Here is a 25,620-nt window from a genome sequence, read left to right as displayed (position 1 = left end):
ATGTTAAAATATTTAGATGGCCGGTGATGAGATTTGTCTACAAGAAAAACAAACAAAGAATTATTTCCAATATATATTAAAACTTTATTTTTTATCTAAATTAATTCATTCTGATATTTGTGAAATGAATAGTGTAGTGACTAATGATGACAAAAGGTATTGCATCACCTACGTTAATGATAAGATGAAATATTGTCATGTTTACTTATTTAGAACTAAGGACATAACGAGTAGGTATAAAGGCTAATCTGCATCTTTAAAATTTTATGCCGGTAAAGGTTCAATGAATTGTAAAGATCAGCATGGGGATTGAACTTGGAATACCTCCAACTGGCCCTCCGTTAGATGGTGCAAGCTGTTTGTCTTCGAGCGGTCCTTTGGATTCTTCTGTTGGGAAGCTAGTCGCTGCACGTCTAACGTCTACTGCTTCTGGAGAAAGCCTTAACCAATCACTCCTTTTTTTGTCAGGATTCCTTCCAGCATTGCCAAAATCCCATTCAGCCTGGTGTTGAAGAAGCTCGATCATGATCTGACGTGCACGTACATGTATCTTCTGTAGCTTCTTCATTTCGATTGCCCGCATCCACAGCCAATAGAAGCCTGCAGCACCAAAGAATATTAACTAAGGGCACATATGTTAAGCTGGAGACCATAGTTTCCAGGATGGTCAGACAAAATTATATTTCCCAAGAGAAATGTGAATGGAACGTGGGGAACCAGCAGTAACTTTCGTAAGTAATTTTGAAATGTGAATGGAACGTGTGTCTGGTTGGTTTCCACACTTTCATTTCCCATTTACGTAACATATCGTTTCTTTCTCTTAGGGCACAAAGCATTTTTTTAATTGGATTAGGCCTTCTGCGTGCAACCTTCAGGCTTTTCTGTTTATAATTGTAAAAAGAAATGTACAGCGAACACAAATAATAATTTGTTGCTGTTTCACATAAATGTGTTTCTAATGGGGTGAAAGATCTTTTAACTACAATTAGGCTAGAATACGAACCAATTATTCCAGTGAAATACAGCAGGTTACTCATTAGAAATCTGAAAAAGTGGAACAGTGCATCACAGTTCCTTTGAAATCTTCGCCGCCCAACATTAGGGAATTTTTGGTTCTGTTTCTCAGAATCCATCTGATTTGCTTGCCCTCTTTCATCTTCATGTTTCTCTGCCAAGCGCACCAAAAAAGTTAAAAAGAAAAAGAAAAAAGAGGGAGTTAATTAGCTTAGCAACAACTTTTGCAAATGGCCTATGACATTAATATCCTGATTATACGCTATGATGGCAGTATTTAATATATAATGGTCATCTCTGCTGCTATAACAAATTGGGAGAGAGACACCCAAGAGTATAGAATAATATGCAATATGTACCCCAAGCATCATGAAAAACTGAACGGGAATCATGTTTGGGTTCCTAGAATCTTATCTATATATTAAAGTGGAGTTCGGAGCTCTCCCAATATACCATGCACCGAGCTCTGAACTCCACATTAATGGGTTCTTTTATTTCCAGCAATGTTTTCCTTTTTTTTTTCTCCGTTTTGCTTCAAACCCTTCCCAAGCCCTCTCGAATCTTTTTGAGCTCTCACAGATGCCAACCTTTTCCCCCCTCTCTTTGTTGCCACCTCCCGCCAGTCTCCGCTATTGCCTTCCTCCCCATCCTCATTGGCGTCTGGCTTCCCCCTCTAATCTCCCTCAAGTGATTTCCTTCCCACAGATCTTTGAAAAAGAGAGGCCGACCTCCTCCCCACTCTCCTCGCTGCCACCTCCAATCGGTCTCCATCATCGCCTTCTCCCCATCATCATCGGCATCAGACTTCTCCTCCGATCTCTCTCGGGTATCTTCCTTCCCATAGATCTCTGAAAAAAGAGAATCTCGCTGCAACCTCCCGCTGGTCTCTGTTGTCGCCTTTCTCCCCATCCCCACCAGTGTCAAACTTCCCCCTCCAATCTCCTTAAGGTGCTTTTCTTCCCATAGATCTCTGAAAAAGAGAGGCCGATTTCTTCCCTACTCTTCTTGCTGCCACCTTCTGCTGGTCTCTGCTGTCACCTTCCTCCCCATTGTCACTAGCATCGGCCTTCTCCTCCGATCTCCTTTATGTGGTTTCTTTTCCATAGATCTCCAAAAAAAAAAAAAAAAAAGAGAAAAAAAAAATTATCCAACACAAAACCCCAGCCATTGTCTAAGCTACCCTATTCGACCGCTCCAAGCCACCTGGTTGGGACTTCTAGGGACAAAAAAAGCAAAGGAAAAACGGAAGAAAAATCAATGAAAAATATAAGAAAAATCAACAAAAACAAAAGAAAGATGTGGGGGGCTACCTAACGGGGATCGCCGATGGGTGGCATTTTCGGTGGGTGTCAAGTTTTGATGATAATTTTTTTTTTGTGAATTAATTGAATCTTGTTGCATAGCATAGATTATTTGCTAGTATACATTATTAAAATCATGTATGGTTTTGAAAAGGCTGAAGGAAGGCTAGGTTACATCTTTCTCAACATAAAGTCTATTTGCATGGCTTCAGAGGTCCTGTGATTAGTTCATATAATATCAAAGTCAAAGGTTAGTACCCACTTTTTTTTCTTGACTTGTTTATGACTTCACGAGTGTTGTTCAGGATCTAATGTAAATTATTTATGCCACCTTTAATATTTAAGTTTTTGAAATTTAAAAAAATTAATAAAAAATATCTAATTGAGTTTAAACTTAAAAGTAGCTATCCACTTTAGTTTTAAGTAAAAAATTCTTTCCATTTGAAATATAACTTAAAAGCAACTATTCAAATATGATGAAATGACCTAATTGCTCTTGCAGTTATCCACCACTATCCTAACCGCAGCCGCATACTCTCTCACACTCCTTCTCCTCACCTTCGCCTCCTCTCTACTGTCCATCACCGCAGCCAGTGCCGCCGCCACCTCCGCCCCCCGTGGATCACCATCCCACTTCCTCCGCCCCCTCCCTTTCTCACCCCCACACCGATCTCCCCCACCTCTCCCAAGAACTTTTCATTGGCGAACTGCTCGTACGATAGGCCCAACGCGATCTCTCGGAGCTGCTCTTTGGAGAACTCACATAAACGACAGAGTTCTCGACCTCGGAGTCCAGCCAGCTGAGCCATCGACAGTGGTCCGGGTGGGCCCGATCACCTCGGTCGGCGTCCTCCTTGTTGTAGAGGGAGATCGGGCCCACAAACCATCTCGCGGACTAGGTTGCTTCCCATAGAGCTGTGTGTTGTAGGCCGGCTCGAGCTCGTAGAAGGTGTTGATGCCAAAGCTCTTCCCCTCTGCCTCTGTCACAACTCCAAGGAAGTCAGGGTGGAAGAAGATGGGGTGGCTCATGGAGCGGGTCATTTGGATGCAGTTTGAGAGGCCCTCAACAGCAAAGGGCTAAGAGTCGGAGGACACGCAGGCGTGGGGGTTGAGAAGCTCAAGGCTACGGTGGACGCAGAGAGGCAAGGCGCCACAGCCATGAAAGACAAGGCGGGGGATGCCGAGGGTGAGGGCACTGTCAGCGGTCCAGGGGAAGATGGAGTTGGAGACGAGGCAGTCGAGGCGGTGGGCGCGGAGGAGGCCAGCTAAGGGGCCACGGAGGGCGTTGCATGATGGCGATGAAGAAGTCGATGTGATCAGAGGCGGACATGGAACCGAGGTTCTCGCTGTTGGAGGTAGAAGGTGGTGGACGCAGGGGGGAAGCGGAGGAGGAGGGGGATTAGAGGGTGGTGGTAGGTGAAGTTGGCACGGTAAATGGAGGGGTAGAGGAGGGGCTCGTTGTCGGGGGTAGTGACAACAGTGGCGGAGACGCCTCAGCGAGAGAAGAGCTAGGTAGCAAACTGATGAGATCAGATCTTTTAAAATCCTGTGGTCAAGACACTGGTCCAAACATATATGTTGTTTTTTTTTTGACCTTTATCACATGAACACACCTAACTTTTCCATAACGGCAGTCAGACGGTATATACGGTCAGGATCTAATTAATTGACCATTTTTAAAAGTTTGATTACCTGACTGAATCATATTGAAATTCAAGACGAAATTGAAAATTTTTAAATAATTTAAAATTTTTTTTATAATTAAACCATTTTTTATCATGTAGAATAAAATCTTCCGGCCGCAATAATAATTTATTTTTTTTTTTCTCTCTTTAAGAGGCTTTTTTTTTATTTCTTTCTTTTTTACTTCTTAATAAATCTCATTGAAATCTCTACCCTTCCTGCATGTCATCGGCAACAACAACTACAATAATAATAATAAAAATAATAAAATTAAAAAATAAAATAACTGCATGTGCCACTCCATCTATGGTAGTCTCTCTTGCAAGAAGTTACCTGGGTCTCCTTCATTTTGAATGGTTCTTCGACTGAAACGGCAACCTGCAGTTTAGAAATAGTAATCCATGTGTCAGTTTAGCAGAAAAGTATGCTTAATTTAGAGTGGGCATTTTCAAAATGGGAACTAAGTATTTCAAGAAATCTAAAAGGGAATTAATTATTTTTCATATATATACAAAAAAAAAATAGTGGTTAGACACCAAATTATATATATTGGTCCCCCCAGCCTTATCCTCACAAGATACATAGGTTGGCTATTAAGTTTACTTTAGCAGGACTAGTTGTTTTGCATTGAAAATTACTGCTCATTATATTCGCATCACCCATCTATTTAGTTGTACAACAATATGGCATAGGGAAATCTATCATTAATGGAGCAATCCAAAGAAAAGAATAGAGCTGCTATATCTCTGGCCTTCATCTAACTCGATGATGCCAACCCAGCCTGGACTAGAGATTTCTCAAACCGAACTCAGTCCTTACCCATCTTAAGATAATTTAGAATGGGGCAGAGCTAATCTTGGTTTGGGCAGTAGTGTAAGTAATTAAAGATTAAGGAAGCTTTCAGATTTTTTTTTTTTAAAGGTTAGTATTAAGTTGGTTGGAATCTTATTTGGATTCACATATGCTACTTTGGAACTCAAAAGGACTAAACACGTGAAATATTCTATATATAACACATCTATAAGTTTATTTACTTATCAGGTTGGGACAAGTTGGGCTAGATTGGGTTGGGTTCAAATACATTTAGGGTCAAATCTGATCAGTTGAATTTAAGCTCAATCTCCACAGCACAATTTGGGGTTTGGTTTAGATTTTAGAGGCCAAACTCAATCCGAGATCACAAAAGTTTGGTCCGACCTGATACAGCAAACAAGTTAGACTGATCAGGTCCTAATAGAACCCAACCCAAAATGCATCCTTAGAAGAGAACAGTAAGGGAAACAGGCTTAAATTTAGATCATTAATATAAGATAATAAATCATAAGCTAAAAGGTAAAACAAAAATTTAAGCAGAATTAGAAACGTACAAGAAACTTGGCTACCATTAAAGGTCACTTAGGGTCCTTTAGACCTAGGCAAACAGCTAGGTTCAATGCTCATTGGACCATTCAATTGTTCCACGCAGCTAAGACCCATGAATCTCCATAGAGATCCATGAAAAAGTGCAGCTTGTGATGTTACAAAGATTTGGATGCTGATTTAAGTGCCAATGCTACATTAGACCAACAAATGGTTGGTCAAGCATAGGATTTGACATGTTCCCTGTCATCAAATTTACTGCTATTCTAGATGGCTAGCTATTTGGGATTATGTATCCAGCATCCATCCCATTATCCCTTGAGAAAGTGCTTTTGATCTTGTTGGTGGATGTCTGGCCAGGACACCACCTCTCAGGATCTTTTCGATACCACGTGATACAACAGGAAGAAAGAAGAAATAAAATAGAAACAATCAAATATACGTGGATCAGCCAAAAAAAGACTCGTCTTCATGGGGCATGCAAACTCCACTATGAGAAAAAGAAATATTACAAGAAGAGATTTCACCCTCAACCTTCGTACACCCAATTTCTCCCTCACAGAAAGTTTTTCCTCACAAAAACTCTCTCTAGGAAGACCTCTCTGAACCCCTAAAGTGACCACTATCCGCTGTCCAGGAGCTTCACCGCTCCTTCTCTTCTCAGCGCCGTGTGCTCTCTCTCTCCATGGGTTCCATTTTTCCACAGCCGCATGACACCAGGCCTTTCTCAGATCAACGCCGCACCACACAGCTTCTGTTTCACACATCAGGCCTTTTAAAGGCCTTAAAACCCACGTTAGAAGGTGATTAGGAATCGTTGGATCGAAATCGGAATCAACCCACATCCTTCAATCACGCGTCGGTCCACGGAACAGTACCATAAACCACAACAAACGCGTGAGAAATGCCCACGCGGTCCACGGACCTTCCTGTGCACCACTCAATCCACCGTGGACCGGGCTGCGGGCTCCCAGCGGTGCGTCTGGCCTGGGCCGGCCTGCGCGCTCATGTGCTTGGGCTTGGGCCATGTGCTGCGCGCCCGAGCCCCGCACAGCCACACCCCGCCGCGTACGGCCGCGCCGCCGTCGCTTCACCGGCCCGCCACCGGTGGTCTTTCACTGTTCCAAGTTTCGTGCCGACTTCAATCGCTCGTATCTTGATCATCTGGACTTCGTTTGAGGTGATCTTGATCTCGTTGGACTTCATTTTTTGTTGCGGACCTCACTGTGGGCTAAATATGGATCGAATCTTGAGACATTAAATTCTAACAGATCTATATCATTTTTTGATCTTTTCTCAGAAAAACCAATGCTACTTTCCCTTTGGAAAATGCTTTGGGGCACCCATTGTTCTTCTTTCTGTTTGCCACCGTCAGGATGGAACCTGAACCTCTCCTTGGAGTAGCAGCATACCAACCAGCTCAGTTAGCTGCCACTAATTCTTGGTATAATAAAAAAAAATCCAATTAAAATATTTCTAATCAAAGTGTTTATAGATGTGAATTGGATCTTACCTCAATTGCCACATTTTTTCGCTTAAAATCCAAAAATTCTGACTTAGTCTTGGATGGTGTATCCCCAAAAATTTGGACTAAGGTATTATAATACAGAAGGAAGGAATATATTAATTACAACTCTACTCCATATTCTACCCTAAAAACAAAAAAAAAACTCTACTCCATGCTTGATAGTTTAACAAGGACACTAGACCAAGATGATTGGAGTATTTGTCTGCTAAAGATATTATGTGGTTATCACTTTATCATAGGATTGGGAAATAATACAATTAAGATAAGAAATGAAAACCTAAAAGATTAAAAAAATGCAACTTCTCTAAATCTCCTATCCCAATATGAAGAATTTTTTTCTTACAAAAGCATTTCATCAAAAGAGAAGTATGTGGTCACTGTTCGATGCCAAAGGTGGGAGATCGAAGAGACCAGACTAAGAAAGCTCGAGGTCAAGGGGATCGAGGAAGAGTAGTGGGATGGTCTCAAATAGGATCGCAAATGGGCCAAGTCGACTCATAACTCAACATGTTTCCATCCTGATTAGACCGGATTGATCTATATGTAAAGATCCGTGGGTTGAAACCAAAAGTTGGATCCAATCTAAATTCCAAATTAGAATCGAGACTTATATTATTCAACCTAATCTGGCCTGACTAGGCCAGCTCGTAAATCATCTAGTTCTAATTAGGATCAATAAAAAATAGGTCAAACGTCATTTAAACCTGATTTGGCCCAACTCAAAACTCAAAATTATATAAATCTCCTTCCTCTTCACTCTAAATATCTTTTCAATTAATTAAAAGAACTATCATTTAAACCACTTCCTCTTTTTCACCTCAACAATTGCAACTCCCATTATCTATTTTCACTTAAATTATGATTAGACATTCATAATTTTGTTATTTATTTTAATGGATTCTTATTTTTAATACTTTCAAGTATATCAATATATATTGAAATCATAGTTTGTAAATTTAAAAATAATCAATTTCTTGGATGAAATTAGAAATGTACGAATGAAAGTTCAAGTTGGCTCTTTTTTTTATTATATTTATTTTTTAATAATTTTATATTTAATGGCTAATTATTATATTTTAACTATAAAAAATAGATACTTATTTATCTCGAACAATATACTAAACTTGATATAGTACTACTTAATCCAGTTCCAATCCAAAATTTAAATATTTCAAGTCCAGCAAAGGGAGAGGTGGGTTAAAATCCGTTTACTTACATGCTCTCACAGTGATAAGGTGTTGCCTTAATATTAATGTGGTCGGTGTGCTTTTTTGTCGAACATCTTTTAAGCGACGGAATGAAAGGAAAGAAAATTAGATGATGTTTAGTTCACAGTCGAAATCAAAATCAAAATATTTAAATTTTTTAAAATAATTGATTTATAATCGAAATTAAAATTATAATTAAAATTTATAAATAAAAATAAAAATTAAGTGTTATATAGATTAAAATATTTTTATTTTATTTTAAAATTAAAATCAAAATCAAAATAAGATTCTTTTCGAAGGGACCGGCTCCCATGAAAGAAATCATTCTTGGGCGAAGGTGGTGCAGGACAGCCCGCGACAGCCACTGCGGACCTCCCACAAGATCACCAAGGAGGAGGTGGAGCGACTGCAACGATACTTCACCAAGATGTTAGAATTTCCAAAGGAAGAGACGGAGGCTTCAAGGAAAGAATGGAAGGGAGTAGCAGTTATTACCAGAAGTTTAGGTGGGCGGGTGCCTCTCAAATGGGTGGCGAAGGAGGTGAAAGAGAAGGGGAAGCTCAACTATGACCTCGAGGCTTTTGGTCTGGCGGAGGATCATCATCTCCTCCACTTTCGGTCCACTGTGAATTGCAACATGGCTCTGTTCGGCAGGCCCTGGTTTGTCGCGAGCCAACCGCTGGCGATGGAGCCGTGGGTGCGGGACTTTATGCCTAGAATTAGGACTGTTACCTAGATGTGGTGTGGCTATGGCTGCCGGAACTGCGGATCGAGTATTGGAGGGAGTCACGGATCCTGGGGATTGCATCGGAGGCCAGGGAGCCACTCGCAACCGACGACTTCATCGGCCAACTGCGGAAGACCGGCTATGCCTAGGTACAGGTCACCCTCGATGCGGCGGTGTCGCTGAAGCCTTGGGTTCTGATCAGGGGGCAGAGAGGGGTGTTTTCGCAACCCTTCGTTTATGAGAACATTCTGATGGTTTGCTATCTTTGCGGCTGGCTGGGGCACACGGACGATGGGTGCCGCTTTTCCAAATGGAATCGAGCTCGGATGGCAATGATTGCCCACTCCAGCTGATGAATTTTGTGGATGTCGGCGGGACTGGCTGGAGGTCAGGGGCGGAACCATTGATGGAGGAGAATGAACAATGCCGTCGGCTAGGTGAAGAATTACATGGTGTGCCACCAGCTATTCGCCGAGATCGAGAGGAGTCGATGCATGGTGCAAGTGCCTTGAAACTCAAGGCAAGGACTTCTACCTATAGGAATGCTGCTTAAACTACACCTAAAAGCTGCTGGTAAAATAAAAGTTGTTGGGATATACCGATCGATTTCAGTATGCCGACTTATCTTCAAACCGATATGATCATCGTCCAACTCTGCCGACCAAATCGACGGACGATTTCGACGATGACTCCGATGATGACTGCCGGCAATGGCCCTCGACAATATCCGACCGAAAGCATGTCGGCCGAACAGACTCATACTGTTTTCCGACCGACCAAACAGTCGAGTCCGAATCACCGACCCACTGTCAGGGGTGACAGCCGATGTTCGACTTCCGCAAGGCACCGGACCAGCCAACGGTGTCTCCGGATCATCACCCGATGTCCCAACAGCCGAATACCGACATATAGTCGGTCAGACCATCCAAACACCGTACGACCGCCTTGGGCAGTTATCCTGTCAAGGACATGCGGCACAGCCGTCCTGGGGTACTGTCCTGCCAAGGACATGGATTAATTCCAGCGACTTGACAGCCCACGGTGATTTGACAGCCCACGACGATTTGACAGCCCCCGACGATTTGATAACTCCCTAGTTGTCTGCATCATTAATGGCGGGACCATACCATGTTCTACTATAAAACGGAGTAAGGCAACAGTCTTGAAAAAAGGCCTAAGTTCTAAGTTCCGAGAAGCGTCTCTAAGCTCTTGGACTCTCTTTCTCTCTCTCCTACTGAGCCCCTGATTTTTCACTGTTGCCTAGTCTCCTCTCTGATTTGACCGTCGGAGGATCCCCGCCGGAGGCATCTCCGGTCTGTGAGGATTTTTCTTGCAGGTGTGCGTCACCGGTGATCGGGCGACGGGAGGATTGGCCGCAATAGAAACAAAAAAACAAATATGAAAGGAAAACATGCATTCATTTTCTGGCAAAAGACCTTCTATACAATCCTTCCTTTTATACTTCACATAATCAAACCCACAACTAGAGAATGCTCCCACTTATCTGTTTTAGTTAGTTACCCTATTAACCCTCTTTCATGATGATTGTTATCTAATATTAGCTTTATATCTCCACTCAAATCTGATCAAGCTTGGATTGAACAAGGAGGGTCCCATATCAATGATTTGAGCCATTGGATACTACCTACTATCTCTAAAATATTTACACACAAAAAATCATATAATTTGGAGACTCCGAATCTATACATCAAGTAATCAAGAAACATGTATAATTTGATGTTATTTAGGCCATCTATTTTTTTGACCACTAATGTATAGACTAGAGGTCTTTAGATCATATAATTTTTGATGTATATATAAATAAATTATATTCAACAACTCGGATCATTGACATGGAACCTCCACTGTCCAATCTAGATCCAATTAGATCTATATAGAGATTTGCTCGAGTGCAGCCAAATCTGACTAGCTCACAAGTCAGATAGATAGATATAAAAAAAGAAAGATAGAGAGAGAGACTCACAATGGTAAATAAGAGGATCAAGTGGATATTTGAAGTAAGCTAGCACTCCACTCTCGAATGCAGAAGGCATGTTGGCTAAGATATGGATAGGCAACTCTCCCTTCTCATTGCACCAGTTAGTTAGAGAGGGATAGCATCGAACAATCTCCAGGGCCAAATCTGTGCACGACACCTCAAATCGTTCAGTAAATAATATCAAAATATTTGACTGTTACAATGGGCACTATTAAAATTGAGGACAGATTGGGATAAGATTGATTAAATTTGGACACAGATCGAGTCAGATCAAAACTGAACAATGAAGATCTTACATTGATGATCCAAATCATTGGATGTGACCTAGTATCTCAAAACTTCTTACACATCAAAAATTATATGATTTGAAGACTCCTAGTCTATGTATCAAGTGATTAAAAAATATATTTAATTTAATTTTATTTAGACTATTCAATTTTTGACTACTTGATGCATAGGTTGGGAGTCTCCAAATCATAAGATTTTTTGTCTGTAAGAGTTTTGAGGGAGTAGATCATATTCAACGACTCCTACATCCTATTAAAGAGTTTTGATCTAATCAGATCTGAGTCCAAATCCAATTGATCTGATTCTAGTCTAGCTCTTAAAATTATTAGTTGCCAACATCAAATAAGCAATGACAGTTAGACACCAGGTCATGACAGGATGCATCAGAATAAAGTAATGCATGTTACAATAATCGCATTCATTCCTTCTCTGTCTTGAAAAGAAATAGGAGGTCATTGATAAAAATTATGAAATAGCAGTCTTTTACTGTTCGTAGGATTTTCTTTTTTATTGTTAGGAAGATTGGATTCAAAACAGTAATATTTTATTTAAATTAATAATGGAAAGATCAATCAGTATTGAGATTATATATATATATAGGTATCGTGTGTGTACATATATATATATATACTATTTATGTATGTATACATATATTTTTATGTATATGTATATGTTTGTCGATATGTACACATGCCCTTTCAAGCTTCAATGCCTAATACGTGCATCTTCTTCGGTTCCTAAAATATTTTTGCAAAAGATGCGCATGAGAAAATGCAAATCACATGCAAATAGGGCGGGATATGTTTATCAGACACCCACTGTCAGATGTCCCTATATATATAATCATAGAAATGCATGTCCATGAACAAAACCAAGGCAAATACAATTGGATATGGAGATATGTCGCAACTTGCTTGGTATTTGAAAAGTTGGTGATCGGACTTAAGCAACATCCTATTTGGATTAGATGGATCATATTTATGATCAGATCACTGTTAAGTTGGTGGCTTCTGATTAGCCATATCCAACATAGCAACTTAGTTGTCCAATTCAGGAGTTCAATCATCCATTTAGGTTGATCAATAATTCTAATGGGTCGGATTGAATCGAATCATGAGTGACCCTGATCCGATCCAATTTGTTGATCGGATCTAAATATTGGATCCAAACCTAGCTCAATAGAAGATCGGGTTAGATCAGATCAGATCTATAATCAAATGTCTTGATCAAATAGGTCTTTCAGGTTAAGTTGGATCCATGTATAACCCAACCCCAATCTATGAAATACGAATTCAGTTCGGATTTGGGTTCGAATCAGTTCGGATCCAGATTATAAATAACAGAATCAATAAATAGAAAATCTATAAGTAACTTTATTTGCACTACTATCGGACTTAACCAACTTCTTTTGTTAATGAATCAGTTCTATCTTTCATTTGTAGAAATTAAGTGGTTGAAAAGCTTACTATATTCAATTGCAAATGATGCCAATTTTGAGAAAAAGAATATGTGCATATGTTGCAATCAAACATGAGAAATTATAAGAAAGAATAATAACAAAAATTGTATAAGTAATGGCATGGGGTTCATTTATTCATCCAAACTTCTTTTCATGTGGCTATATATCTTAAACTTTTAGGCAGCACAATAATGAAGGTTGCCTTCTTATAGCTTGTGACATACCATCTTAAAAAATCTAACTTAAGAAAAGTTTATTAGATCCTGTGACCAGGAAATTGACCATGGATGTTTAAGATATACCTAGAACTATGAGAGACCAAGCCCAATTTTGTTTACATATATGAATATATTCAAGGATGTCAACAAAAATTGACAAATGCTGACAAAAATAGTTCAACTTATAAGTTCTTGATGAAAAATGAGTTATAATAAATAAAACAAAAGGAACATTGGTTTGAAACTATAAGACAAAATTATTTGAATTAGGATCAAAGAAATTCATTAAACAAATTAAAAAAAAAAATCTACAAGATAAGATGCAATACGTCAAATTGTCTTTATCTTGTTATTTTGGTATCCAGATATTAAAAATTCCTACTTTCCAATACTATGACTTTAATGAAATAGCAATAAACATCATTGATGCAGAAATTTGCTTTTTAAGAGAAAATATAGTAAAATATAATTATTTGTCGTCCATTATATAAACTTATCAAAGAGTAGGAAATCAAGAATATATTGTTATAGGTCTAATAGTCCAAGATGGCACTCAAGTTTTGTTTCATTCACAATAAATGTAGGAATTATTTCACCAAAAAATATGGAGGAATCAAGAAAAGTTTGTGAGAGGGCAGTGTTCGAAGACCCAAATGAACCCAAAAGTCCAAATCCAGATTTGAGTCAAGTCGAGTTGAATCGAATTATTTATCTCAAGACCCATATCAATCCAAAAATCTCTATGAATCAGGTCGAATCAGATCAAAATTCAATAAATCCAGACTCTATCCAAAAAATAGAATCGGTCCAAGTTTAGAACCCTCCCTGAATCCATAGGTCCTTTAAGATGGTTCGGGTCAGGTTTACGTGGGCTAGATCGGATTCGATCACAGGTCAATCCAATCCATTTGCAGCCTTAAATAATCCACTTGGTCAATTTTCAGGAATACCCAAGGAAGTATTGTTTTTGGATAAAGATCATCTATACGGACTGTGTATCGTTATCATTTGAAATTTACCCGCTATACATTCGGAAATATCCTCCTGACCTATCCCAGTTCAAGGGTCACACACATTTTTAGGGGGGAAATTAAATTTTCTCACTGGCTTATTGTGCTTGGTCCTAGCTAGCTGATGCCCTGGCATTTGTCCAGACATAGGCTTTTCCATCTACTTTCTTTCTTCTTTTTTTTTCAGTTTCCTCATGTTTTTACAGTTTTTTTGTTCTTCTCCTTATATTTTCAAGGTTCCAAGCTCCTTGATCTTAAGAAAATAGGGAGAGAGAAATTTTGTTTGTATATTTACCATTGTTTAGTTTTTTTGGATAATTATTTTATACTTTATTTGGATCCTTAACTATATATTCATATGGTTAGAATTATTCCAGTCCCAATTAGGACATGTTTGGATGTTTTTATGGGATTAGACTAAAAATCTTATAAAACTTGGGACTTGTTGGCCCATGTGGAATGCACTCTCTAAGAGCTTGTCCGAAACCGGATGAGGATTGTATCTTTTGTGTGAAAGAATGATTTACCTTCCCTCATGTGAATCCATCGATGGATCGTGCAAACATCGCTTCAAGCTTTGTGAAGGCTAATGAATGAGAGAGTCTAAAGTATTTTGAGAGCTGAATGGAGTACGATCCAATGGATGATACCATGAAAGAAGATCATTCTTTCATGTAAAAGATACAAACTGAACCCATCCAAACTCATCCCCGATCCAAGACTTTAGGCTACAGGAAGAAAAAAAGATCTACAAAGATTTTTTTTTTTCTTCTTATAGAGTTTTGATTGGGTGGAGTTTGGGTGACACAGGACCGTGCTTAAATAGGTTGTTCCACCTATGAATTCTATAAAATTTTCAACTCAATTCTATAGAAATAACCAGATAGGCTTTGACATTAAACTTGCTGTGATGTGTGTGAATTGACCAGTTTCCGACATTTATGTCGATATCATTGTAAGCCTGTGGCATCGCACCTAATTTTCACATACCATAATGCTCGCCAAGCAGCGCAACATGGAGGATGGTGTCGCCGCCAAATTTTCGGCAGAAGTGCAGGTCGCGGGTACTACATGCATCGGGGGCGGCATGTCGCATGGCACCGAAGGCTTCCTTCTGGCCGTGGCGCGCGGCCTTAAAGAGGGGTGTCTCACCCTGCTCATTGCGAGCCTGAGTTACCAGCTTGGGGCACTGCTTGACCATGTCCAAGCACGTCTTCTTCATCCCAAGAGCGGCAGCTAGGTGCAACGGCGTGTCGGCCCTCTCGTTCCCCATCCCCAGGATTTCTTCGCAGCGCTCTTCGGGGATTTTGCCCAGGAGCAGCGTCACGTTGAATTCCACTCCGCTCGACACAGCCAAGTGCAGCACGGTGTCCCCGGTATATATGATCGTGGCGACCAGGGCCGCTTTACAGTTGGCGTAGGTACTAGCCACCTCTCGCCACTTTCCGTGCATTGCATTCACGAACATTTCTTCCACAGCGCGCTTATCATGGTCTTCATTTGGATGGCCCATGTCGTGCGGAGAGGACAGCATGATCCTAGAAGCGTTGTTGCAGCCAACTAGAGGTTCCTGGCGGTCCTGACCTTCTCCTATATATATATATATATATATATATATATATATATATATATATATATATATATAATATATATAAGCCAACTAGGGGTGCCTGGCGGCCCTGGCCGGTAATTGCAGCCAACTAGGGGTGTCTGGCGGCCCTGGCCTTCTATATATATATATATATATATATATATATATATATATATATATATATATATATATATATATATATATATATATATATAAGTCAACTAGGGTAGCCTGGCAGCCCTGGCCAGTAATTGCAGCCGACTAGAGGTGCCTGGCGGCTCTGGCCTCTCTCTCTCTCTCTCTCTCTGTCTCTATCTCTCTCTCTCTCTCTCTCTCTCTATATATATATATATATACACACACACATACATACTATTGCGGTCAATCCCTTCATCACCTGATCGTCGAGAACGAGCACCTGCAAGAGAAGTCCACACTGACCGGAGATGCTTCCGGCAGGGACCCTCCGACGGTCAAGTCAGAGAGGAGACTAGGCAACAGTAGAAAAGAATCAGGGGGATTCAGCGAGAGAGAGAGAACTAGAAAGAGAGAGAATGAGTCCAGGGGCTTCGAAAGAACCTCCACGCAGCACTGTTGCCTTCCCCGCTTTATAGTAGAGCACGGCGTAGTGCCACCACTAATGACGTAGACAACTGGGAGAGTTGTCAAATCGTCGGAGGCTGTCGGAGTCGCCGCTGACTGTCAAGTCGCCGTGGGCTGTCAAATCACTGGGATTAATCTATGTCCTTCACAGGACAATGCCCCAGGGCGGCTATGCCGCACGCCCTTGTCAGGACAGCGGCCCACAGCAGTCGTACGGCGTTTGGGAGAGCCAACCGACCATGCATCGTCATTTGGTTGCGGGACGTCGGGTGAAGACCCAGGGACAACGTTGGCTGGTCTGGCGCATTGCGGGAATCGAACATCGGCCACCACCCCCGCCTGACAGTGAGTCGGTAGAGTCGGGCTCCGCCGTTCGGCTAGTCGGGAACAGAATGGGTCCGCCCGACCGACATACCTTCGGTCGGACAGTGTCGACAGTCGTCGATTGGTGCGGTCGGTAGAGTCGGGCGCCGGTCAGAGAGGCCCGAGGGTGAGTCGGCGTGAAATGAGTCGGTCGGTATATCCCAACAGTTGCCCCCCCCACTACTAAGTCGAACGTCGTGCTAGCCAGCATCTTCGCATGGGCGACGGCTTCGGGCGAAAGGAGTGGATATCCATCGCATCATGCTCCGACTCTGACGATCGTACCATCGATCGGTCCGGCATCAGACGTCCTGTTGGTGTCAGACATCCCATCAGTGTCAGACGTCCCATTGGGAACAGAAACCGCCGTTTCCGCCGTCCCCTCGGGAATGCAAACCGCAACGATTTTTCTGCCACGTGGCAGGGGGCCATTGGGCCGAACCCGTTTAGGCAGATGGAGGCGACGTGGCCTGATCTGGGGTAGGTGCGTCGAATCGTCGGACCGAGGGAAGGCCCAGATGCCGCCACGTGTCACGATCTGGGAGACCCTCGTTGGGCGTGCTCTCATCCCAGCCGTCGAGGGGCACTATATATATAGGGTCACCTGCATCCAAAACTCCACTTTTCGTAGCCTTGTTGCCGAGACTCTAGTCGAGTGGTCCCTTTTTGTCTCAAGTAGTTGTCCCCACCTCCCTCTTTAGAAAGTTTTCCAGGAGCCTTCGTCTTCGTCTTCTCGTTTTCTCTTTACTTCCTTGTAATTTTCTTCCTTCTTCTTCTTCTTCATCCTTCGACCTTGGTTCTAGCATCATGGTCAAAACCTCTGTTAGGATTTGACACCTCGAGATTCAACCCACATTGAGCCCACAACGAGGTTTGCGGTGCAAAACGGAGTCCAACGAGACCAAGATCACCTGAAACAGAGCTCGAATGGAGGAGATACGAGCTTTTGAAGTCGGCACGAGATTCGAGGTGATGGAGGACCGCCGGCGACCGGCGGCGGGCGGCAGCGGTGCGGTCGCAGGCGGCGGCGTGCGGGACACGCGACCCAGGCCTGCGCGGGACGCGCGACCCACACGGGCGGGCGGCCCAGGCGGGTGCACGGCCCAAGCGGGCGCGCGGCCAAGCCGGGCGTGCGGCCCAGGCGGGCGCAGGCCCCCGCGCGGGAGCGGGCCGGCCCAGGCCAGCGGCCTGCTGGCCCTTTGCATCGGTCCACCGTGGACCGAGCGGTCCACGACTGGGCCTGTGGACCGCGTGGGCGTTTCCCACGTGTTTCTCGCGGTCCACGGCACTATTTCATGGATCGGAGCGCGATCTGAGGGCGTGGGTGGCTTCCGGTCTTGATCCGACGGTCCAGGGATTATCTGGCTTTGTTTAGGACTCCTAATCCTTTTCTAATTAGGTTTTAAACCCTGTTTAACCATTTAAATAGGGCTGATCGGTAACAGAGAGGGGTGTGGGATCGATTTTTCGCGCCGTACGAGCCGTACGGAACCCAAGAGAAGAGAAAGGTGGAAGCGCTGAGAGAGAAGGAGCAGGAGGCTCCTGGACAGCGGTCGCCAGGCACTTCAGGGGTTCAGGGGGTCTTTCAAGAGAGAGAGAGCTTTTGTGAGGGGAACTTTAGGTGAGAGAGAATTGGGTGTACAAGGGTTGAGGGTGAGGTCTTCTCTTGTAAAATTTTTTTTTCATAGTGAAGTTTGCATGCCCCGTGGAGACGAGCCCTTTTGTGGCTGATCCACGTATTTTGATTGTTTTTCTTTTGTTTTGTTTCTTTTTTCTTCCTGCTGCATCGCGTGGTACTGAAAAGATCTAGGGAGGTGGTGTCCTGGCCAGACATCCATCCAATAAGTGGTATCAGAGCAAGGCGGTACAAAGATGCAGATTATAGTGGTAGTGAGCAAGACTGAAGATGGAGAAGACAAGAACAATCAAGATGGAGATCAACAAGTTCGATGGTAAGAGCAATTTCTCCTAGTGGCAGGCAAGGATGAAGGACGTGCTCATCCAACAGGGGTTGATCGATGCTCTCTTGTGTGATGAGAAGCCGACCACCATGGAGGTGCGGGATTGAAAACGGCTATAGATACAGGCGGTGAGTACCATCTGCATGTACCTGGCGGATGAGGTGGTGATCCATGTGTTGAGCGAGACTTCCCCGATGGTGCTGCGGTCGAAGCTCGAGGAGTTGTACATGGCGAAGTCTCTCACCAACACTCTTTTCCTCTGGAGGTAGTTCTACCAACTGCGGATGACTGAGGGACGGAGCGTGCAGGAGCATTTGAGCCACTTCCAGAAGATCCTCACCGACCTCCTCAGCGTTGGTGAGAATGTTGAGGAGAAGACCAGGGCGCTGGTTTTGCTGGCGTCACTTTCCCCTTCGTACGAGTCCTTGGTGACTGCTCTTCTAATGGGGAAGAGCACTATCAAGATGGACGAGGTCACCGCGGCGATACTCCAGAATGAGGTTCTCAGGAGGGAGAACCCAGCTTCGAGCTCAGGTGGCGGTAGCTCAGCTTTGGTGGCTTCTGGAAGAGCAGGAGGCGATAGACGGAGCGACAGAAGATCGCAATGAGGGCGATCCAAGTCCAGGAGGGACTTGAGCAAAACCAGATGTTACTGGTGTGAGAAGTTGGGGCATCTAGCCAGAGATTGCCCTCAACTGAAAAATCGGACAGTGGCTGCTGTAGCGACGGCCGACAGCGATTTAGATGGAGATGTCCTGGAGATATCTGACGAGGTATCTACTTCTTCCCAGTAGTGGATATTAGATTCTGCATGCTCCTTTCATGTATGTTGCAGAGAGGAGCAGTTTGACTCCCTGGAGAACAGTGAGGGCACTGTATATCTGCCGGATGGATCGAGCTGTGCGATCAGAGGCATTGGGACGGTCAGCTGGAGAACACATGATGGTGCAGTGAGGAGATTGGGGAAGGTCCGATACATACTCGATTTCAAACGGAATCTTATCTCACTTAGCAGACTGAATTCGAGAGGCTACAGGATGGTAGCTGGTGGAGGAATCCTGAGGGTGCTACGCGGCGATAGGATTGTGCTGGAGGGGAAGAAAGGGAACAGAAGATATTATTACCTGACAGGGAGCCCAGTGCGAGGTGGAGCTTCGGGAGCCAGGTGGAGCCCAGAGCAAGGTGGAGCTCCAGGAGGCGGATCGGACACGAGATAGGAGACTCGGGAGGAAGGGAGACGATGTCGCAAGGTGAGATTCCTATTACCACAGGACGATGCCCCGAGCAGGTCTCAGGTCAGGAAGAGCACAGCATACGACAGAGATGGGATCGAGCAGCCTGGCTTGACTCCCATGTTTGCCCATCCATGATCAGCAGGCGATTGCCCTAGGACATGGGGGCGAGGAGATCCAGAAGCTCTCAGAGTTTGGAAGAGATCGAATATCGAGTCGAGGTAGAGATTGTTAGGATTTGATACCTCGAGATTGAGCCCACAGCGAGGTTCGTGGCGAAAAATGAAGTCCAACGAGACCAAGATCACCTGAAACGAAGCTCGGATGGAGGAGATACGAGCTTTTGAAGTCGGCATGAGATTCGAGGCGACGGAGGACCGCCGGCGACCGACGGCGGGCGGCAGCGATGCGGCCACAGGCGGCGGCGTGCGGGACGCGCGACCCAGGCCCGCGCGGGACACGCGACCCATGCGGGTGGGCGGCCCAGGCGGGCGCACGGCCCAGCCTGGCGCGCGGCCCAGGCAGGCGCACGGCCCAGCCGGGCGCGTGGCCCAGGCGCGCGCAGGCCCAGGCGCGGGAGCGGACCGTCCCAGGCCAGCGGCCTGCTGGCCCTTTGCACCGATCCACCGTGGACCGGGCGGTCCACGACTGGGCCTGTGGACTGCATGGGTATTTTCCACGCGTTTCTCGTGGTCCACGGCACTATTCCGTGGACCAGAGCACGATCTAAGGGCGTGGGTGGCTCCCGATCTTGATCCGATGGTCCAGGGGTTATCTGACTTTGTTTAGGACTCCTAATCCTTCTCTAATTAGGTTTTAAACCCTATTTAACCCTTTAAATAGGGCTGATCAGTAACAGAGAGGGGTGTGGATCAGTTTTTCATACCGTACGAGCCGTACGGAACCCAAGAGAAGAGAAAGGTGGAAGCGCTGAGAGAGAAGGAGCAGGAGGCTCCTAGACAGCGGTCGCCAGGCACTTCAGAGGTTCAGGGGGTCTTTCAAGAGAGAGAGAGCTTTTGTGAGGGAAACTTCAGGTAAGAGAGAATTGGGTGTACAAGAGTTGAGGGTGAGGTCTTCTCTTGTAAAATTTCTTTTTCATAGTGAAGTTTGCATGCCCCGTGGAGGCGAGCCCTTTTGTGGCTGATCCATGTATTTTGATTGTTTTTCTTTTATTTTGTTTCTTCTTTCTTCCTGCTGCATCACGTGGTACTGAAAAAATCTTGGGAGGTCGTGTCCTGGCCAGACATCCATCCAACAACCTCCCCACGAGGAAGTCGGTCGGGAAATCCGACCGACAATTCTCGATCGACCCCGGAGGTGGAGGTTTCTTCACTTTCGGGACCGAACGTCGATTGGCTCAGGGAGCAGTACTGCATCCCGGAGCAGTTTCGGCTGTTCGCCCCTGGGGCCGATGGTCGGGTTAACAACCCACCTCCGAGCTAAGTGGCTTTCTACGTCGAGGACCTCCAGATCGGTCTTCGCTTTCCGGTTTCGGAGTTTGTCTGGAACATACTGGACTATTACGGACTTTGTCCGATGCAACTGGCACCGAACTCAGTCCGACTGATAGTCAGTTTTGTTTTGTTGTGTCAGTTTCTGCCGATCAATCCTCGTATTTTTCTCTTCCGAGCCTTTTTTGTTCTCCGACCCCACCCTAAAGCCCGAGGGTGGTGGTTTTTCAACCCTCGAAAGGGTCTTTCCTTCATCACTGGTCTTCCATCGTCGATTCATGGATGGAAGAACCAGTTCTTCTTTGCTTCTTCTCCACTTTCTTGGGGGTTTCCTTCCCACGGGGGGGACCCCCGGACTCAGCCAAATGAGAACAGTCGGATGGAGGATAGGGACCGAGAGGATTTCCACCGTTTGAAGGACATCTCGATGCCGAAGCAGAGGGAGCTCGTCACCGAGCAAGCTCTGTACGATGTCGGCCTGAGCTCGGTTCCTCATCTAGGTCTGTTATTTTTTTTCTTTTTTCTTTTTTTTTGTTGGGCTGGTGCTGACCCTCTGTTGAAATTGCAGGCATGCCGTCGAGAGTAAGGCTGACGGAAGCCGACATTCGGCAACATGCCGCCCGAAAGAGGCCGATGCATGGAGCCGAACCATCATGGCCTCCCAAGAGGTCTCAAGTAGCACAGTCGAGCGAGCCTACGACAACGGGAGCGCAGCTCGGCTCCGAACGAGCGTCGGACCGTTAACCGATCATCGCACTGTCGGTGCCAACGGTGCCCCCTAAAGCCACATCCGAGGAACGGGTGGCCGAGAGAGCAGCCCCATCAAAGGGACGGGCGGTTGAGGAAGTGGTCGAAGATGTGCCGACCGCACAGCTGGCTGAAGAGGTTCGGGCAAGGACACGCGAGCCCGAACGACCTGTGTCGGCGACCGTTGCGGCCTCGAGAGGGACCCAGTCGGGCTCGAGCCTCCCTTCTCTTTCTGATGTCAGGGCCTGGGTGTCCAAACGAGGGAAGGCCCCGATGGCACTAGGCGATGACAGAAGGTCGGTCGGCCGCGGTGCGTCGTCCGACGCTCAGCTTCCCGAAGGAGCGTCGGCCCTGGCCAACCATGATTTGGCCAGGAGGTTATGCCAGGCGACTATCCTTCCGACCGACCACGAGATCATGAAGAATCAGCGGGTATCTGACATGCTTTCTTCTTTCTGCCCGACCATGATCCGGGTAAGCCTCTCTCCTTCACTTTTCATTTTCGTCGTCGCTTTCTATCAGTTCGATCTTCTGACGGTCGGTCTGTTGTTTGCAGCTGATTTACAACATATCCAAGCTAGAGACCGGATATCGGAGGTTTAGTGATCTCCGGGCGGCCTGAAAAGATAAGGTCGCGGCCGTCGAGGCTGAGAAGGCAATAATGGTCGATCAGCTGAAACAGTCGGTCGACCGCGAGGCCCAGCTCGAAGACGAGATCTCCCACCTTACCGAGGAGGTCTCCCACCTTACCGGTGCCCTGGCCGCCTTGGGGGCCGAGCTGCAGTCGGCTCGTGAGGAAGCCAAACACGGAAGTCCCACACTGTTCGTCGGCTGCGTCGTGAGCGGGATGACTACGTCGGTGAACTCAAAGCCAAACGCAAGTAGCTCCGGGTAAGTTTGAGAAATCTCACCAAGACCAAAAAAAAATTATACTCCGCTCAAGCCGACGCAGACATAGCGAGGGCGGAGGCAAAGTCGGCGAAAGAGGCTATAGGTCGGGCCGTGGAGGACTTCCGCAGCTCTGACGAATATCGGGAGGAACTCTTAGAGAGCGGTTTCATCTCGTACCGAGTGGGGTATGAGGATGCTCGGGAAGCGATCCAGGGTCTGTACCCGGAGCTCGATCTCAGCAGCATCGTTCCCCCAAGGCCGGAGGGCCAAGCCGCAGGAGAGTTGGCTGACCCGTCGTCGGGAGATTATACTGCCGCGGAGGAAGCCATCCCGGAGCAAGTCACCGAAGGCGAGGTGGCTCCGAACCCCGAAGCTACTCCGGCTCGAGCGGCCGCGCCGATCGCCCCCGAACTTCTCCCGATCGAAGATGCTGACTCTGACGAGTAGTCGGAGCATCCTTTGTTTTTGTTTTTATTTTTGTTTGATGTACTTGTAGTCGGGCTTCAGCCCAATTTTGTAAATTTGGTTCATACTTGAATGGAATTGAAAATTTTTTAACTTTCTCTCTTACTTTACATTTTCTGAAATGAGTCTTGGAATGTATGTTTCACTGAAACGCCTTCGAGCGTATAAGTCGTAGGCCCGACATACTAGCTAGGATGTTCGGTAAGATCCCAGGTAGCTAGCGGGGACAGTTGGTAGCATGCGCCATGTTAAAGGCGGAGCGAGCTCCGATTTTAGATCGGCGTCCCGACTGTTGTATGACCCGACAGTCGAGAGTTTAAGTCGAGTGCCCGTTGCCCAGACCTGAGTCAGGCATGTTCATCGAGTCGAGTGTCATCCATCCTTCGGGCGTAGCTCTTCGACCCGATCATCTTGTAGAGTCTGATAGTTGAATAGTGTCCGACGCATTTGGTTGATGACAAGTTGGTCATCCATTGCCCGATTCTTTGTCGGGCGTATGCATCGTGACATGCGATAAACGGGGGTAAGTACCCTTCGATCGATCATGACCTAGTCGGTATGTCGCGAACGTGATGTTGGTCACGTTGGTGTTTTGCCTTTCTTGGTCGGAGCCAAGTTGGCAAGTTAGCCAGTCGCCTTGCTCGGGAGCTGGCTGCAGAAGGGGCGTGGCTTCAACTTAGGGGGGTTTCATCACCATCGTCGGTCTTCCACCAACGTAGATATATCGGTCATCGTAAGAGTCTGACACACCGTCGGTGATTGGGCCACAGATTCTCAATGGAATGTTGGATCCAAGTCGTGGCGTCGGGGCTCGTACTACTAGCGAGCACCGACGCACAGTTGGAGAGCTGAGATTCTAGACTCCGAAGTTTTGAAGCTGAGTTTGTATTCCGAACAAGGGCACATAGAGTTTATTGAGAGTACAACCTCAGATTGTCGGCATTTCAAGTCTGGAAAATGGTGCTTCCTTCTAGAGTCTCTAGTCGGTAGGCTCCCGGCCTGTAGGTGTCCGCTATCTTGTAGGGTCCTTTCCAGTTCGAAGTCAATTTTTCTTGGTCTAGAGGCTTTTGAAACTTCTGCCTTTCTTAAGACCAGGTCCCCAAGCCTGAAAAGCTTCGGCTTAACCTTAGCGTTGTAGTATCGGGCCACTCTCTGTCGGTAGGAAGCCATGCGGAGTTGAGCCTCGCACCGGAGTTCGGATAGGAGGTCCAAGTCGGCACTCCGGTACTCGAAGTTGTCCGGCTCGCGGTACTGCTCGACTCTAGTCGATGGTAGCCCGATCTCGAGTGGGATCATCGCCTCCATCCCATAGGCCAAGCTGAAAGGAGATTCTCCGATCGGGACACAGGGTGTCGTTCGGTATGCCCATAGGACGAAATTCAATCCTTCGACCTAGAGGCCTTTGGCTTCATTCAGTTAGGTCTTTAGTCAATGCAGAATAGTCTGATTGGTTACCTCAATCTCACCGTTGGATTGTGGGTGCCTGACCGAGGTCAGTCTGTGCGTGATATGAAATCTCGCACAAAACTCTCGGAAGTCTCGGTTGTCGAATTATCGTCCATTGTCGGTGATAATGGTGTGCGGTAGTCCAAACCTGAAGATGATAGACTTCTGGATGAAGTCTTCCATCTTTCGCTTGGTGATCTGCGCCAGAGGTTCGGTTTCTACCCACTTAGTGAAGTAGTCGATTGCGACGACTCTAAACTTTCTTTGGCCAGACACCGGAGGAAAAGGATCGAGTATGTCGATTCTCCATTGGACGAAGGGCCATGGGGTGACAATGGGAGTGATTTGGTTGGCTGGTCAGTGTTGTATGTTAGCGTACCTCTGACATGGTTCACACCTCCAAACCAACTCGACCGCATCCTTTCTCATGGTGAGCCAGTAGTAACCCTGCCGTAGGACTTTGTAGGCCAAGGATTTGCCCCCCAAGTGATTTTCGCAGATCCCTTCATGTACTTCTCTGAGCGCGTAGTCCGTGTCAATCGGTCCCAGGCACCTCAGCAAGGGAAGGAAGAACGATCTTTTGTAGAGCTGACCATCCATCATTACGTACTGGGAGGCCACCCATTCGAGTCGTTTGGCTTCTGCGGGGTCTTCAGGGCTGGTTCTGTTGGTCAGATATTGAACAATTGGATCCATCCAGTTTGGCTCGGTCACCAGTTGCAGTACCCCCTTGGCCCTGTCGATGCTCGGCTGCTCGAGACTCTCCATAAATATCCGACCCAAGGCATCGTAGGCTGATGTCGCAAGCCTGGAGAGTGCATCGGCCCGAGCATTCTCCGATCTGAAAATATGAGAGATCTCGAAATACTTGAAGTGTGCCATGAGATCTCTCACCTTCTGGAGATATTTTGCCATGGTCGGGTCTCGCACCTCAAATTCGCCTTTGACTTGCCCTACGATCAGTTGAGAGTCGGAGAAGACTCTGAGGCTGTCAATCCCGAGCTTCTTCACTACTCTCAAGCCAGCGAGGAGCGCTTCATACTCGACTTGATTATTGGAGGCTTTGAAGTCGAATC

General features: G+C 45.7%; 1 protein-coding gene and 1 pseudogene across 1 annotated transcript; both read right to left on the bottom strand.

Moving 5' to 3' along the window:
* Positions 1-280: 280 nt before the first annotated feature.
* Positions 281-15,307, bottom strand: LOC105046611 (uncharacterized). The gene is made up of 5 exons (XM_029265352.2): positions 14,785-15,307; positions 10,805-10,963; positions 4,332-4,376; positions 1,004-1,168; positions 281-600 (listed from the first exon to the last, which is right to left on the bottom strand). The coding sequence occupies exons 1-5, from the start codon at positions 15,305-15,307 to the stop codon at positions 281-283; spliced, it is 1,212 nt and encodes a 403-aa protein (XP_029121185.2).
* LOC140858611 (probable UDP-glucosyl transferase 73B6) lies at positions 2,897-3,645 on the bottom strand (annotated as a pseudogene).
* Positions 15,308-25,620: the final 10,313 nt, after the last annotated feature.

This window comes from Elaeis guineensis, chromosome 6 (genome assembly GCF_000442705.2).
Source record: "Elaeis guineensis isolate ETL-2024a chromosome 6, EG11, whole genome shotgun sequence".
In the NCBI taxonomy this organism is placed as follows: domain Eukaryota; kingdom Viridiplantae; phylum Streptophyta; class Magnoliopsida; order Arecales; family Arecaceae; genus Elaeis; species Elaeis guineensis.
The sequence above is the reverse complement of the archived record's forward strand: the minus strand, read 5'-3'. Positions and strand labels throughout refer to the sequence as shown.